We start from the raw sequence: 14,867 nt of genomic DNA on the forward strand, positions 1-14,867 counted from the left end.
TACCCTATCCTGTGACCTGTTTGCATGTTCCTCATTTTATTGTGTTTCGTTGCCTGTTGTCAGAGTTTTTGATTTCTGACATAATGCACATGTTCCTTGGAATTTTTAGTAACTTCTCTTGGTAATTCTGAGTAGTTTTTGTAGTGTACAACTACACTGCAATCTTTGTTTGTTCTTGCCAACTGATAAATTTTCTTTCACAAGATACTACACTACTCTCAGTAATCCACAATTTTTACATGAATGTTAAAGTGTACTTTTTGATTAGCTTATTTGGAAAGCTGTTTTCAAATATTGATATGAACATATCGTGAAATAATTAAAATTTACATCAGCATTTTGTTCATTATAAATTGCATCCCTCATCTCTTGTAGACTGTTTCTTAAAATGTTTGTCTTGAAGTCATTAATTACCCTAACTGATTTGTGCTGAGGTATCTGTGCTGTAAAGCACTATCTTATTTATCCATACTGTGATTCACAATCACAGAGAGCATTTTTTACTTGGTGTAAAGTTACTCTCTTGTTTTTAGCATCGTCAAAGAAAACATTATCAGTTAGGGCCGTACTGCCTTTATCTGTCTGTGTTGGAAAATTAATTATCAAGATCAAATTGTAGGATCCAAACAAGTTTTCCAGATAATTTTCCATATCGGAGTTCTTTAGGAAAATCTACATTGAACTCAAAACAACTATTACCTGCTAGCTGCTTGACAGACAGCATAGTAAGTAGCCCATGTGTCTTGTGAACAGTTTAAAATTTCCTAATGGCCAACTATGTACAGTTACAGTTACTAGTGAACTATTTTTTTCCATATTAATTCACAAGTGCATACTTCTGTTGTTGTTCACTACAAAAACTATTTTTTTTCATTATTGTGGAACTTGTGTTCTGTCTTAAGTAATGTTTGAACTCCTCATTTTCCAATGTTAGTTCTATGTAAGTGGACTGCTGAAGGGTAACCTTCATGAAAGAAAGTTGAACAGCAGCTGACACTTTCAAAATGTGCTGAGATAGTAGTTCGGCTGTTTCATGGAGTCTAGCACATACAAGACTTCCAAATGCAACGCAGAAGGAATGCAGGCAACAGTTGTACTGGTCTACTCAATATAATTAGAGATCAGCAGCTTGGACCATAGTTGTGTGCCTGGAGTGTAGTTATGGGAAACAACTGTAACTGTATTTATGTTCCATATCTATTAAAACAGTTGATCAATTTCAATCAGACTTTGTGCACACCAGAAAGGAAACAATGTTGTTGTAACAACCACTTATCTCCCATAGGAGTGAGAGTGGTGGGTGATAAAAAAAAAAAAACCTCTCGATCATCTGGAGCAATTTCAACTAAATTTTGTGGATACATGGCTTAATGTTATAACTATTTGCATGAAAACGCTGTGTTGGTGGTATACTGCTACCATCCCTTGGATGGAAGCAGTCATGAAAAGCCATGACACAAAACAAATATTCAGTGGCAACACTGATTTTGCATTTATACTTTTGGGGTCACTAGGCTCATTGATGTTGGCCCTGGTGATGATTTCTACGAAACTTGGCACATGTAACACTTGACATTTGGAAAAAAATACTGACAGAAAGACAACTCTAGCACTCCTACAGCTAATGTGGTGGTGAAAAGAGGTGACATAAAAGAATGCCTCAGAAGTGCTTGGAGTAACTTCAACCAAATTTGTATGTACATGACTCATTTTTTATACAACAATACTGTGAATAAAATATTGCACTAGCCCATAGGATTGCAGGTGAGGATGTGAAGGGGTGATGTGCAAAAATATATGAAAATGGTCTGTTGATATTTCTTCCTTGTACATAGTTGACTTGGAATATCTCAAAAGAATGTAGTGCAATCTGTGACTCTTGTTGCTCAGTGTGTCAACCAGGTCGGGAAAAGCACTGCAGTGAGTTAGTAATTTTGTCAGCTTGTCATACAATAAAGTAAACCGCGTCCCTTGGACATTCTAGTGTATACTGAAACTTACGTCGCAAAGCACACTTAAATGATTGCTCAACAAAAAATCCATAGTGCTGAATAGTAACTCTAAACTTGTGGAATATAGTTCACACCTTGGCTACCAAGCCCGAAATTTGCTTGGGCCAAAACTTTGTGTTAAAAAGACTGCACCCAATTATAGATCAGGCCGCGACTTTGATGTGCGAGCCATCTATTGCTTGAACACTTAATCATTTATTGTGAGAACAATGTATAAATCCCGCACTACCTGTACCTTGCATTCTGTTGTAAGTTTCTAGAACTATTTTGAAACAAACATTAGTGATCTTAACAGCTGTTGTCACAAATGGGCGACTCAGTATGATCACATTGGTGTAATTTCATGTGTTTACGCATTCTTTTGTAGTTTGCTGTAATTCTGGTACAAATAAGTCACATTCGTTGAATGGGCAAGAAATTTTGGAAGCTCAAGAGGAAAAATCTCACCTCACACCATAGAGACCTAAAGCACATTGTTGTCAGCCCCATACTGAAGTGAATATTGGAGAAATCAATGAGACAGCTTTTCTGGAATGTTCATATATACAGTGTGGGCTTCCAGCACAGATAATTGACTCACCATAAAAAGATCAGATGTCAGAAACTTGCATAAATGCTATACTGTCAGAGTTGATGATGATGTGTTTTAGACCTTTCTGCTTCTCAGTGTGTCAATTATGTAGTTCATAGTTAACAGACGTTGCAAATTATGGTGCTGTAACAGCATGTTAGATATGCTCAAAAAGAAAAATCCTTGAAACTACAAAGAAAACACAAAATAAAGTAACTGAACTTTGAACAAGGCTATATATTTTGTGTGGTTAAATGAGCTGCTGTAATTGTAATGTTACCTGTTTCATAATAATGTAAATTCAGAATGGATTCCCTGTCAGTAAATAAATGAAAGTTGAGTTTCTTCATTTATATTCATAATTAATACTACATCTAAGTGAGGTATTTTGGAATAGTTTTCTAAGACACATTTCATCATAAGTATTGAAAGAAGTTCTCCAGGAACTGAGAACTTGTTGCTGAAGCAGTGGTCATTTTGTATTTCATATGAAGTATACTGAGGTGATAAAAGTTATGAGATACCTCCTAATATTGTGTTGGACCTCCTTTTGTCTGGTATATTGTAACATCTTGACATGACATGAACTTGAGTTGTAGGAAGTGCTGTGCAGAAATATTGAGCCATGCCTTCAGGCCATCAGAGGTCAAAATATGGTCCAGTCAAGTACATAACAATGAAAGAGTTATTCAAATTATTAGAAAAAGATTTGTTGGGAAAAAATATCCTGCATTTTTCAGTGAGTGATTGACTGACTGAGTGAGTGAGTGGATGTTGTGTGTTCTGCATTGCTTTTATTGCAAACTGTTCAATGCCTTCACCTTTCGCTATATAGTCCTCCCTGTGTGGAATACTTCTGTTATCAGGAGAGCAAGGAATTCTTTAGTTTTCCTTATCAACACAAAGTATTGATGGTATTTGCAGTTAATGCCACATAAAATTTACTGTTGTTGTTGTTGTTGTTGTTGTGGTCTTCAGTCCTGAGACTGGTTTGATGCAGCTCTCCATGCTATTCTGTCCTGTGCAAGCTTCTTCACCTGCCAGTACCTACTGAAACCTACATCCTTCTGAATCTGCCTAGTGTATTCATCTCTTGGTCTCCCACTACGATTTTTACCCTCCATGCTGCCCTCCAATGCTAAATTTGTGATCCCTTGATGCCTCAAAACATGTCCTACTAACCGATCTCTTCTTCTAGTCAAGTTGTGCCGCAAACTTCTCTTCTCCCCAATCCTATTCAATACCTCCTCATTAGTTACGTGATCTATCCACCTTATCTTCAGCATTCTTCTGTAGCACCACATTTCGAAAGCTTCTATTCTCTTCTTGTCCAAACTATTTATCGTCCATGTTTCACTTCCATACATGGCTACACTCCATGCAAATACTTTCAGAAAAGACTTCCTGACACTTAAATCTATATTCGATGTTAACAAATTTCTCTTCTTCAGAAACGCTTTCCTTGCCATTTCCAGTCTCATTTTATATCCTCTCTACTTCAACCATCATCAGTTATTTTGCTCCCCAAATAGCAAAACTCCTTTATTACTTTAAGTGTCTCATTTCCTAATCTAATTCCCTCAGCATCACCCGATTTAATTTGACTACATTCCATTATCCTCGTTTGGCTTTTGTTGATGTTCATCTTATATACTCCTCTAAAGACATTGTCCATTCCATTCAACTGCTCTTCCAAGTCCCTTGTTGTCTCTGACAGAATTACAATGCCATTGGCGAACCTCAAAGTTTTTATTTCTTCTCCGTGGATTTTAATACCTACTTCGAATTTTTCTTTTGCTTCCTTTACTGCTTGCTCAATATACAGATTGAATAACATCGGAGAGAGGCTACAACCCTGTCTCACTCCTTTCCCAACCACTGCTTCCCTTTCATGCCCCTCGACTCTTATGACTGCCATCTGGTTTCTGTACAAATTGTAAATAGTGTTTCGCTCCCTGTATTTTACCCCTGCCACCTCTAGAATTTGAAGGAGAGTATTCCTTTCAACATTGTCAAAAGCTTTCTCTAAGTCTACAAATGCTAGAAACTTAGGTTTGCCTTTCCTTAATCTTTCTTCTAAGATAAGTCGTAAGGTCAGTATTGCCTCACGTGTTCCAACATTTCTACGGAATCCAAACTGATCTTCCCCGAGGTCGGCTTCTACTAGTTTTTCCATTCGTCTGTAAAGAATTCGTGTTAGTATTTTACAGCTATGGCTTATTAAACTTATAGTTCGGTAATTTTCACATCTGTCAACACCTGCTTTCTTTGGGATTGGAATTATTATATTCTTCTTGAAGTCTGAGGGTATTACATCTTGCTCACCAGATGGTAGAGATTTGTAAGGACTGGCTCTCCCGAGGCCGTCAGTAGTTCCAATGGAATGTTGTCTACTCCGGGGGCCGTGTTTCGACTCAGGTCTTTCAGTGCTCTGTCAAACTCTTCACGCAGTATCGTATCTCCCATTTCGTCTTCATCTGCATCCTCTTCCATTTCCATAGTATTGTCCTCAAGTACATCACCCTTGTATTGACCCCTCTATATACTCCTTCCACCTTTCTGCTTTCCCTTCTTTACTATCCTTGTGAATTTACCTGCCTTGCCATCATGTTAGATTCCACAAGTATAAAGGTCTGTGTACAGTATTAATACTTGGAAGTCGTTTTTAACAATATCTTCTTGTCCGTATTATAACAAATATAATTTTTCCCATTAGTACGAAATAGTGACACAACCACAGCCTTAAATTTCACTTGACTTTCCATTAATAAGTCATTTTTTTGTTTTGTTTTTGTTATGCTAATATGTATAATACTTACATTGCCATATATATGTGTGTGCGTGTGTGTGTGGCAGCAGTTTAAAAAAATAGACCAAGTATGTATATGAAAGTATCGGGATATCCTGCAGTCTAGAGATGGAGGAGGAGCGGCACTACAACGAGATCGCTATGTCAGGAGGCAACGTGCGGTCACGCACCGTGTCCAGTCCTGTACCGTACACACCCTCGCCGAGCTCGTCACGACCACTCAGTCCAGGTATGCCTATTTCCTATTGCAGGAACTAAATTTGGTGCTTTTTTTTATATTGCTTTCTTTCCATTTTCTGTGTTCAGCTATGTTGGTGTCACGAGCTTTGTGAGTGTAGATTACAGTGGTCAGTATTTGTTAATAAGCCTTCCAGTATTGACACAGTCTTCTATTTTGGAAGAAACACCCGTAAAGTTGCTCATAGTAGAACAACAGCCATTCAGGGCTCAGAACCAGAAAGTTTGCTTGGGAATCAGTAGGAAGAGGAAATTTGGCCATTAGATGGCGTAGTGGTGTGACTAGTTATTAAATACATGGTTAAATATTGCATCACTTCATAGATGAAATTAGCCTATGACCCAGCTAAGTAGAGTTCAAAGAACACGTATGTCATTTCTTGGTTCTTGGATTTTCTCATAAATACTGGAGATGCATAATAATTGTTTTGCATGCTTGCACCAGAGGAGAAATTGAAGTTGTTACACTATCAAAAGCAGTGCAACTTTCAGGAAGAAACGTTACGTGCATGTGACAGTGTAAGAGAGCCAAGGGGGACAGAGACATTGTTCACTGTATCAGGGGACTTTGACATTACTTTTAGTGGCCAGGTATGTGGGCAGGTAGACAATACTGAAATGGAAACACACAGGTGGATTAAAAGCTGTTGTAGCGGTAAGAAGGGATTGTACTTGGTGTCCACAAATAGTGTTGAGCGTTCTCCAGTAAACATAGTGTATGCCTGGAGGAGCTTTCAGCTTAAAGAGAATTTCATTTGTATTTGAATGTTATAAATTGGTGCAAGATCAAAATGAGGCCGACTTTACTGTGAGTGAACCATTTGTACATAAGATTTCATCATAATTTTTCTTGTTGCCAGTCACATGGGAATTATCATTCCACATTGTTGTGGGTTGCTGAAGGTTAGTGTCAGTCACTGAATATCAAGAGGTAAATTTCCCCATCAAGGCAAAAATCCATCAAACCTTCGTCTATCAATATGCCTCTTGTACTAGTCTGTCAGACCATCTGAAACTTGTACCTTTTTATTTTGGGGTATTCTAAGACAGTTTTTCACACCACTCTGTAGTCATATTGTTATGGAACCTTTTGTGATGACTTCTCCATTCAATTATGAAAGGGATGGTTTTCAGAGATATACACAATATTATTCTGGATGTTTTTTTGTTGTTGTCCATCAAAATTCCTTTCCTTTATCAGTTTTTTTCATTTTATGGTAGCACCTACACCCAGTGTCCTCACTTGATGTATTCTAATCTTTTGTCCTGTTCAGTATTACCCTCTGCAGCTCCCTCTGGTACCATGGAAGTTACTCACTTCTGGTACCATGGATATTATTTGCAGAATCTATCATCCTGTCTATTCTGTAGAAAAAGATAGGTTGCTACTTATCGTAAAGAAGACGCGTCAAGACAGGCACAATTAAATGACATTCACGTATAGCTTTTGGTCACAGCCTTTGTCACCCACACACCCCTCATGCACACATGACTGCCAACTTCAACATCTCGGGCCGGGATGCAACATGATGTGAGATGGAAGCAGCAATCTGAAGGGTAAGGTGAAGGAGGAAGGGATAGTAGTGTATGGGTGGATATATATATATATATATATATATATATATATATATATATATATATATATATATAAAACAAAGATTCCAAGACTTACCAAGCGGGAAAGCGCCGGCAGACAGGCACATGAACAAAACACACAAACACACACACAGAATTACGAGCTTTCGCAACTGGCAGTTGCTTCGTCAGGAAAGAGGGAGGGAGAGGGAAAAATGAAAGGATGTGGGTTTTAAGGGAGAGGGTAAGGAGTCATTCCAATCCCGGGAGCGGAAAGACTTCCCTTAGGGGAAAAAAAGGACAGGTGTACACTCGCGCACACACACACACACATATCCATCCGCACATACACAGACACAAGCTGAAATATGTCTGCTTGTGTCTGTGTATGTGCGGATGGATATGTGTGTGTGTGTGTGTGTGTGTGTGTGTGTGTGTGCGCGAGTGTACACCTGTCCTTTTTTTTCCCCTAAGGGAAGTCTTTCCGCTCCCGGGATTGGAATGACTCCTTACCCTCTCCCTTAAAACCCACATCCTTTCATTTTTCCCTCTCCCTCCCTCTTTCCTGACGAAGCAACTGCCAGTTGCGAAAGCTCGTAATTCTGTGTGTGTGTTTGTGTGTTTTGTTCATGTGCCTGTCTGCCGGCGCTTTCCCGCTTGGTAAGTTTTGGAATCTTTGTTTTTAATATATTTTTCCCATGTGGAAGTTTCTTTCTGTTTTGCCTGGTGGATGGTGAAGGGGCTAGACTGCCAACAGGTGCAGTGTCAGGAGATTGTGGAGCAGGTAGGTGTGGGGAAAAAAGAGGAGTGAGGAAAGATACGTGGATGCATTGGCAGAGGGATACAAATATAGTGGGAGACGAGAATGGGAAGAAGACGTTACTGTAGGTTGAGGCCGGGATAATCAGGGGAATGGAGAATGTGTTGTAAGGATAACACCGATCTGCCTCCACCCAACAGTCCTTCCCCCACCCCCACCCCACCCCACCCCACCCCACCCTGTCCTATCATGTCCTCCCCATGCTCGTCTCCCACCCTGTTTATTTGCAGCTTTCCACCAAATCATCCTTCCCCCCTCCCCCACATACTCCTGACACTGCACTTGTCGGCAGTCTAGTCCCTGCACACTCCACTAGGCAGCGTTCATCTCTCTCTCCCCAACTGTACACTATCCCTTCCACTTCAGACTGCTGCTTGCATCCCATGCGATGTTGCATTCTGGCCCGAGATGCTGGAGTTGGCTCTACCTGGAGTTTCCATTGTTTTATCCTGTCTATCCTTGCATTTAAAATATGAAATGGATAGATGGTTACTCACCTCACACTGTGAAACACTGAGTAGCAAACAGGCACTCTGGAAAGAGGCTTATTTATATGTCAGCTATTGGAGCCAGTCTTTTACCAGATTTGGAGAGAAAACACCGGATTTCCTCTAGTTAGGGTTTCGCACATTTAGGCTTAATACTCACATTTGCTGAGGACCTCCATGTTTCTTATCTTACCAGTTCACTTCATTATCTGTAAACCATATCTCAGTTCCCCCCCCCCCCCCCCCCCTTCACCACCACCCCCACCTTGAAGTATATCCACAGTAGCTGGACATGACATGGTGGCAATATTTGAGAAGGGAAGATATAATAGAATAAGTTGTTGGTCATCATGCTACAAAAATGGTTCAGTTTGACTGATTTTTCTTTGGGAAAGGGGAGGGCATTTGTTGTGTTGATGTTGTCCGGCCCCCTCCTCCTCTCAAGTGGTTGCGGGGTCATTCCACATCAAAGGGACCATAGGTCCCCACTCAGCTATCTCCAAATCTAATGAAGCTTGGTCTGAAGGATCTAAATAGTCTTTGATGCTTATATACCAAATTTCAGGGAATTTTAAAGAGAGGCTACTCACCTTCGCATCATGTACGCAGGCGCAGGTGTGCTAGGTTTGCTAGAGTGTTTTTTCAAGTTCTAGCACTCATTTGGTCATTTGCTTTAACATATAGTGACAACTTTTTAGGCTGAATCACACCGTGGCGAAAATTTGGGATTTAGCCATACCTAAATACAGATGCAAGCCTCTAAAGTAGCAAAAAAATTCGCTGTGTGTTCTGAGAGCCAAGGTTTGACTAAGCTCTGCTACTTCTCGTATGAACCAACCACACCAAAACTTCAGACGTTTATTCCTATGTATGATGTCTATACACGGATTAGATTTAACTAACATTGGATGCTTAGAAGAAAAGATATGCATCTACAAAGTTCGCCAAAATCTTCTGCATGCAAATTTTAGGGTATTTTTGGGGGCAATTCCTCAACTGTGTCTTGTTCAATCCTCTTTTCCTTGCCACAGCTTGAAAGAGCATCCTTGGAACTTTCAAAGGTATATTGTTTAATTTCTGGCTCTAGCATATTGATGGGTAAAAATACATTTCAAAAGCTATTATTTTAGCACTTCAAGAAAATTGAAAAGTGCAATATTTTGCTCATTAAGTCTCACAATTTTTTTGAGTACATAAATCAGTTTCGAACATTAATTTAACATATGCTGTAAACCAAGTATAATACACAACGCAGCAAATTTACAAAAAAAAAAGACACTAAATAGCCAGTTTCATTTTTGGTTAAATTTTGTCAAGGACACATTGGTTAAAGCTGTATTGTCTTCCTGATGATGGTGATTGTGCTTCTAAAGACATGAAAATATTTTGCTCAGGAATCCAGCAGGTGTCTTTAGCAGCTGGCCAGTGGAAGGAGTGAGCAGAACGCTGATGAGGACATATTCTTGTTCATGTGAAATATGCTATTAATTTTATTTGAAAGGCATGGACAGCAATGATATCGTGATGGAGATAGTCGTTGATCATACAAATGCTAATACTCTGACATTCCTTTGCCACCAAAATAGATAATAAATGAATGTAATGTGGCCTGATTGTTTCCCAATGAAATCCTTGCACAGCATCTTTAACAAATGAATAATTCCAGCAAAGTACGTCAATACAATTAATTCATATTATGTAAGATTTTTTTCTGTTTAAGGTATAAACTTTAGTGTTTTGTCACAAAGTGAGGGCTTTTCTTAAACCAGTAATTTTCAAAATCAGTGTCTCCATGAAATCTTAAACAGTTCTGACATGTCTCCAATGTGTGTGTGTGTGTGTGTGTGTGTGTGTGTGTGTGTGTGTGTGTGTGTGTGTGTGTGTGTGTGTGTGTCAATATGGACCTATTGTTGGTATTACAGTGTTTCTTCAGGGTCATAGTCTTTAAAAGCGTCTTCGAGAAAAGCCTCTACTTTGTATTTTTCTAGACATTCCTCACAATGTTGCAGCATACAATCTTTCGATTCCAAACTGCATACAGTTCCCTCAAAACCTTGTAGTCATCTTGGATGGATGTTTGTGAAGCCAAATTAATTTGACATTTTGATGAGTTGCAAATACAGATATTGAATGTGATCCAGAAGCACCAACTGTAGTTCACTGTTTCAGCCTGAACTCACAAAGTTTTGAAAAGCTTAGATGATAAGTATATTGCTTACAATAACCAATGAACATTTCTTCCAGGCTTCAAAGGAGCAGATGTTTCTGCTTGTGAATCTTTTCCCATTTATTTTTACTGCAATACAATCCTTTTAGCTTTGGCATAAACAAGAAAACTCATCTAAAAAAAAACAAAAAGTGAGGACATTTTGTTTTATTTCATCATTGTGCTTTTTCCCTTTTCAGTTTGCATGTGTTGCCAAAATCCCATCTTCTATTTTTAGTTTCCTGGAGTTGTGTAAATGTAAAATGTGATTTATTAGTCTCATTACAAGCATTGTACAGATCATATGATCTGTTGTTCAGGAGATATGTCAAGTTTAGCAAAAATGTAATGTATAATGATTGACAGAAATTATTTTTACACTACAACTCTTCAGGCTTTCCCGGCGAGATCTTGACATATGGAACAATTGGGTCTACTGCCGGATGTTTGTATCACTCTGGCACAATATTTTGGCCACGTAACTCGTTGCCTTCCTCAGGTGCTACCTGAGACTGCCGTGTTGGAGGATCTTGTCCAGTATTTATGCCCAGAGGGCGCTGGGTGCTCTCTTTGCCGTCCGCACCCGCCTGGCGCTGCTTGTAATATATTTTTAGCCTCGTGCACAGTGGTGTCCGAGCATAAAGCTTTAAGTGGTGCAAAGGAAATCACAAGTTTTCCTTGTGACGAGTACTGTAGCTATGCTTAAAACAACTTTTCAAGATTATGTTGATTATTATGTACAAAAATTAAAATTTCAAAAATGTACAATGAATCAAAATTTTAAAAATGTAAAATGAAGTATTTGTTAGTATTTTTAATTTCTTGAACAATGAGTGACATGACTCACTTTTGTGGGCAGCATACATGTTTCTAATGATTTTCTTCTGAAGAATTAGTAGCCTCGTGCTGCTTCCAGAGTTTCCCCAGAAAATTATCCCATACCGAATAACAGATAGAAAATAACTATGGTAGACTGTCTTTCTTGTGTCCGTATGAGTGGCACTAGATAAAATAAACGTTGCAAAAGCTAGAGAATTCATTTGCTAGGAAGTCTGTGTGTCTTCCAGTTTAAACTTTCATCAAGGTTTAGGCCCAAGAATTTGACATGGCTCACTACTGTCATAAGTTTATTATTATGGGCTGTTTGTACAGTACATATTGCTGGACAATTCAGAGACAAATTACATTATCCAAGTCTTAGTGACATCGAGCTTTAGTCCATTTTAATGCAACCAGGATTCCAGTTTCCCCAGAACATTTTCTGTACTATCTTGAATCTTTTCTTTTGCATCATTTTGAATCAGGACTGAGGTGTCATCTGTGGCCAAGACTGAATGACCATCAATATTTAATGGTAAATCATTTATATGCAGCAAGAACAGGTAAGAACAACCCTGTGGAACTCCTTTGGAAATTGTTTTCCATTCGGAGTGGTAGTTAACTGAATTTGATGTTAAAATAGCTCTTTGTTTCCTTTCTGTCACATAAGAGTTGGATCCCTGTAATGCAGTATCTTCGATCCCATAGCTCTTCAGTTTGTGAAGTAATAATGAGTGGTTAACCGAGTCAGAGGCTTTTGTTAGATCACAGAATATTCCTGAGACTTTTGTACCCTGGTCTAATGATGTGCCTATTTTTTCTGTAAACATTTATGGTGCTTTTTCCTCTTTGAAAACCAAACTGATTTTTACAAATAATGTTTTTTACTGTAAGGAAATGTTCTATTTGTTTTGCCTCAAGTTTTTCAAATATTTTAGAAAAAAGAGAAAGGGGAGAGAGAGAGAGAGAGAGAGAGAGAGAGAGAGAGAGAGAGAGAGAGAGAGAGGCCGGTAGTTTCCCATATCATATGGTGATCCCTTTTTAAATAGTGGCATAATCTCTGCACATTTTAGGACATCTGGGAAAGACCCATGTTCAAAGAACTGATTTACAATAATAGTCAGTGGGTATGAAGTAATATGGCATACTGCCTTGATTACCATGGAAGGTATTCCATCCCAACCAGCTGAATTTTTGTTTTTAATGATAATATTGTGTCTTCCACATCTTTGAGTGATTTTTCTGAATTTTTTGAAACGAATGTTTTGTATGTCATCTCTATGCCTGAAAATCATATTGTCCTGATGGGCTGTCATGTTTACATCAGATTTTGCTATATTGACAAAGAAATCATTGAAGCAGTTCGACATTTGAACGTGATTTACAATAATATCACCCTGAAACCTAATTTGAGAAATGTCTTGACTTTTAACATTGACTCCCAACCCTGATTTTACAACAGACCAGACTGCCTTTGTTTTATTTCTTTGTTTATTAATATGCTATTTGCCACTTTTTTGTTGCCAGTATCACTTTTCTGAATATAGTCTTATTGCGCTTAACATAACTTGCAAAATTAGGTTTTCTATTTACTTTGAACTCATTGTGGAGCTGTCTTTTTCTGGCACTTGAAATTTTAATGCCTGGTGTAATCCAGTTTCGTTTATTTCTGGCTCGCTTTTGATAAGATTTTTGGGGAAATGTTTCATTGAAAGCACCCAAAAAACAATTTAGAAATTTATCAAAATTTTTGTTGCTAGAATCACAATGGTCGAAAGTCCAGCTTATAACACAACTTGTCACAAAACAACTCTAAATTTTCTTTGCTAAAATGCCTTCTTATATAAGAGTCAGATTTTAGTTTCTCTGTTTTGGGGAGCTCTGTAAACAAAATGGAGTGATCAGATATCCCTAGATCTAGGCAAAACTTCCTTGTATCATCAAACTGACAATTTGTAATAATATTTATCTATGCAGGTTGCTGAGTGTAACTTTTCTCTAGTGAACATAGTAATCACTGCTTTCAGTTAATGTATTTAAGTTGAAGTCTCCCGCAATCACAATATTTCTCTTGCTTTCTTTTTTAAGCTTATCTACACTCCTGGAAATTGAAATAAGAACACCGTGAATTCATTGTCCCAGGAAGGGGAAACTTTATTGACACATTCCTGGGGTCAGATACATCACATGATCACACTGACAGAACCACAGGCACATAGACACAGGCAACAGAGCATGCACAATGTCGGCACTAGTACAGTGTATATCCACCTTTCGCAGCAATGCAGGCTGCTATTCTCCCATGGAGACGATCGTAGAGATGCTGGATGTAGTCCTGTGGAACGGCTTGCCATGCCATTTCCACCTGGCGCCTCAGTTGGACCAGCGTTCGTGCTGGACGTGCAGACCGCGTGAGACGATGCTTCATCCAGTCCCAAACATGCTAAATGGGGGACAGATCCGGAGATCTTGCTGGCCAGGGAAAGTTGACGTACACCTTCTAGAGCACGTTTGGTGGTGCGGGATACATGCGGACGTGCATTGTCCTGTTGGAACAGCAAGTTCCCTTGCCGGTCTAGGAATGGTAGAACGATGGGTTCGATGACGGTTTGGATGTACCGTGCACTATTCAGTGTCCCCTCGACGATCACCAGAGGTGTACGGCCATTGTAGGAGATCGCTCCCCACACCATGATGCTGGGTGTTGGCCCTGTGTGTCTCGGTCGTATGCAGTCCTGATTGTGGCGCTCACCTGCACGGCGCCAAACACGCATACGACCATCATTGGCACCAAGGCAGAAGCGACTCTCATCGCTGAAGACGACATGTCTCCATTCGTCCCTCCATTCACGCCTGTCGCGACACCACTGGAGGCGGGCTGCACGATGTTGGGGCGTGAGCAGAGGACGGCCTAACGGTGTGAGGGACGGTAGCCCAGCTTCATGGAGACGGTTGCGAATGGTCCTCGCCGCTATCCCAGGAGCAACAGTGTCCCTAATTTGCTGGGAAGTGGCGGTGCGGTCCCCTACGGCACTGCGTAGGATCCTACGGTCTTGGCGTGCATCCGTGCGTCGCTGCGGTCCGGTCCCAGGTCGACGGTCACGTGCACCTTCCGCCGACCACTGGCGACAACATCAATGTACTGTGGAGACCTCACACCCCACGTGTTGAGCAATTCGGGGGTACGTCCACCCGGCCTCCCGCATGCCCACTATACGCCCTCGCTCAAAGTCCGTCAACTGCACATACGGTTCACGTCCACGCTGTCGCGGCATGCTACCAGTGTTAAAGACTGCGATGGAGCTCCGCATGCCACGGCAAACTGGCTGA

The 14,867-nt window shown here is 39.9% G+C and overlaps 1 protein-coding gene across 3 annotated transcripts in view; it reads left to right on the plus strand.

The window, feature by feature from the left end:
* LOC126285318 (coiled-coil domain-containing protein 6) overlaps positions 1–14,867 on the plus strand; it is a 77,302-nt gene that overhangs the window by 36,190 nt on the left and 26,245 nt on the right. For all 3 annotated transcript variants that reach the window (XM_049984617.1, XM_049984618.1, XM_049984619.1), the window contains exon 7: positions 5,494–5,621. In XM_049984617.1, coding sequence (XP_049840574.1) covers positions 5,494–5,621 — 128 coding nt within the window. The remainder of the gene's footprint in view (positions 1–5,493; positions 5,622–14,867) is intronic.

This window comes from Schistocerca gregaria, chromosome 8 (genome assembly GCF_023897955.1).
Source record: "Schistocerca gregaria isolate iqSchGreg1 chromosome 8, iqSchGreg1.2, whole genome shotgun sequence".
NCBI lineage: Eukaryota > Metazoa > Arthropoda > Insecta > Orthoptera > Acrididae > Schistocerca > Schistocerca gregaria.